Source organism: Penaeus monodon, chromosome 34 (genome assembly GCF_015228065.2).
Source record: "Penaeus monodon isolate SGIC_2016 chromosome 34, NSTDA_Pmon_1, whole genome shotgun sequence".
In the NCBI taxonomy this organism is placed as follows: domain Eukaryota; kingdom Metazoa; phylum Arthropoda; class Malacostraca; order Decapoda; family Penaeidae; genus Penaeus; species Penaeus monodon.
In genome coordinates this window covers 30,647,980-30,648,428 of record NC_051419.1, presented here as the reverse complement: position 1 = coordinate 30,648,428, position 449 = coordinate 30,647,980, and the positions used below count along the sequence as shown (strand labels likewise).

Here is a 449-nt window from a genome sequence, read left to right as displayed (position 1 = left end):
AAACTTACTCAATATATGAATATAAAACAAGTATGGGAAAAATCAAATTAATGAGGAACACAACTCCAAGCAATCTGAGAAACCCACAGGCTCCCAGTAGTTGTAGGTTTCATCGCAGTCGTTGATGAGGGCCCAGATGGCGGCACAGAGCCGGGCAGAGAGGAGCGCCTTGAGAGCTGTGTATGCTCCTGGTGTCCAGGGCTCGACCACGGCTATTATATTCTGCCCAGTATCCTCTCTCTCTTTGGAGCTGGTAAAAGAATATATACTTATTACACAAAAGAAATCAAAGTATATTATCTCATACAAACACACAAACTGCCACAAAGACAGCTGCATGAATCAAAAACCTTCCTCTAAAGGGTCTTTGCCTCCGAACCCCCTAGCCCCGATTACCTGACTTCCCTAGATAGTGTATACTTTATCCCTGTAAACCATCTTGAGTAATT

The 449-nt window shown here is 43.4% G+C and overlaps 1 protein-coding gene across 1 annotated transcript in view; it reads right to left on the bottom strand.

Moving 5' to 3' along the window:
* LOC119594709 (alpha-1,2-mannosyltransferase ALG9-like) overlaps window positions 1–449 on the bottom strand; it is an 8,326-nt gene that overhangs the window by 6,521 nt on the left and 1,356 nt on the right. Inside the window, exon 2 of the mRNA XM_037943767.1 lies at window positions 88–250. Within this exon, the coding sequence (XP_037799695.1) occupies window positions 88–250 (163 nt within the window). The remainder of the gene's footprint in view (window positions 1–87; window positions 251–449) is intronic.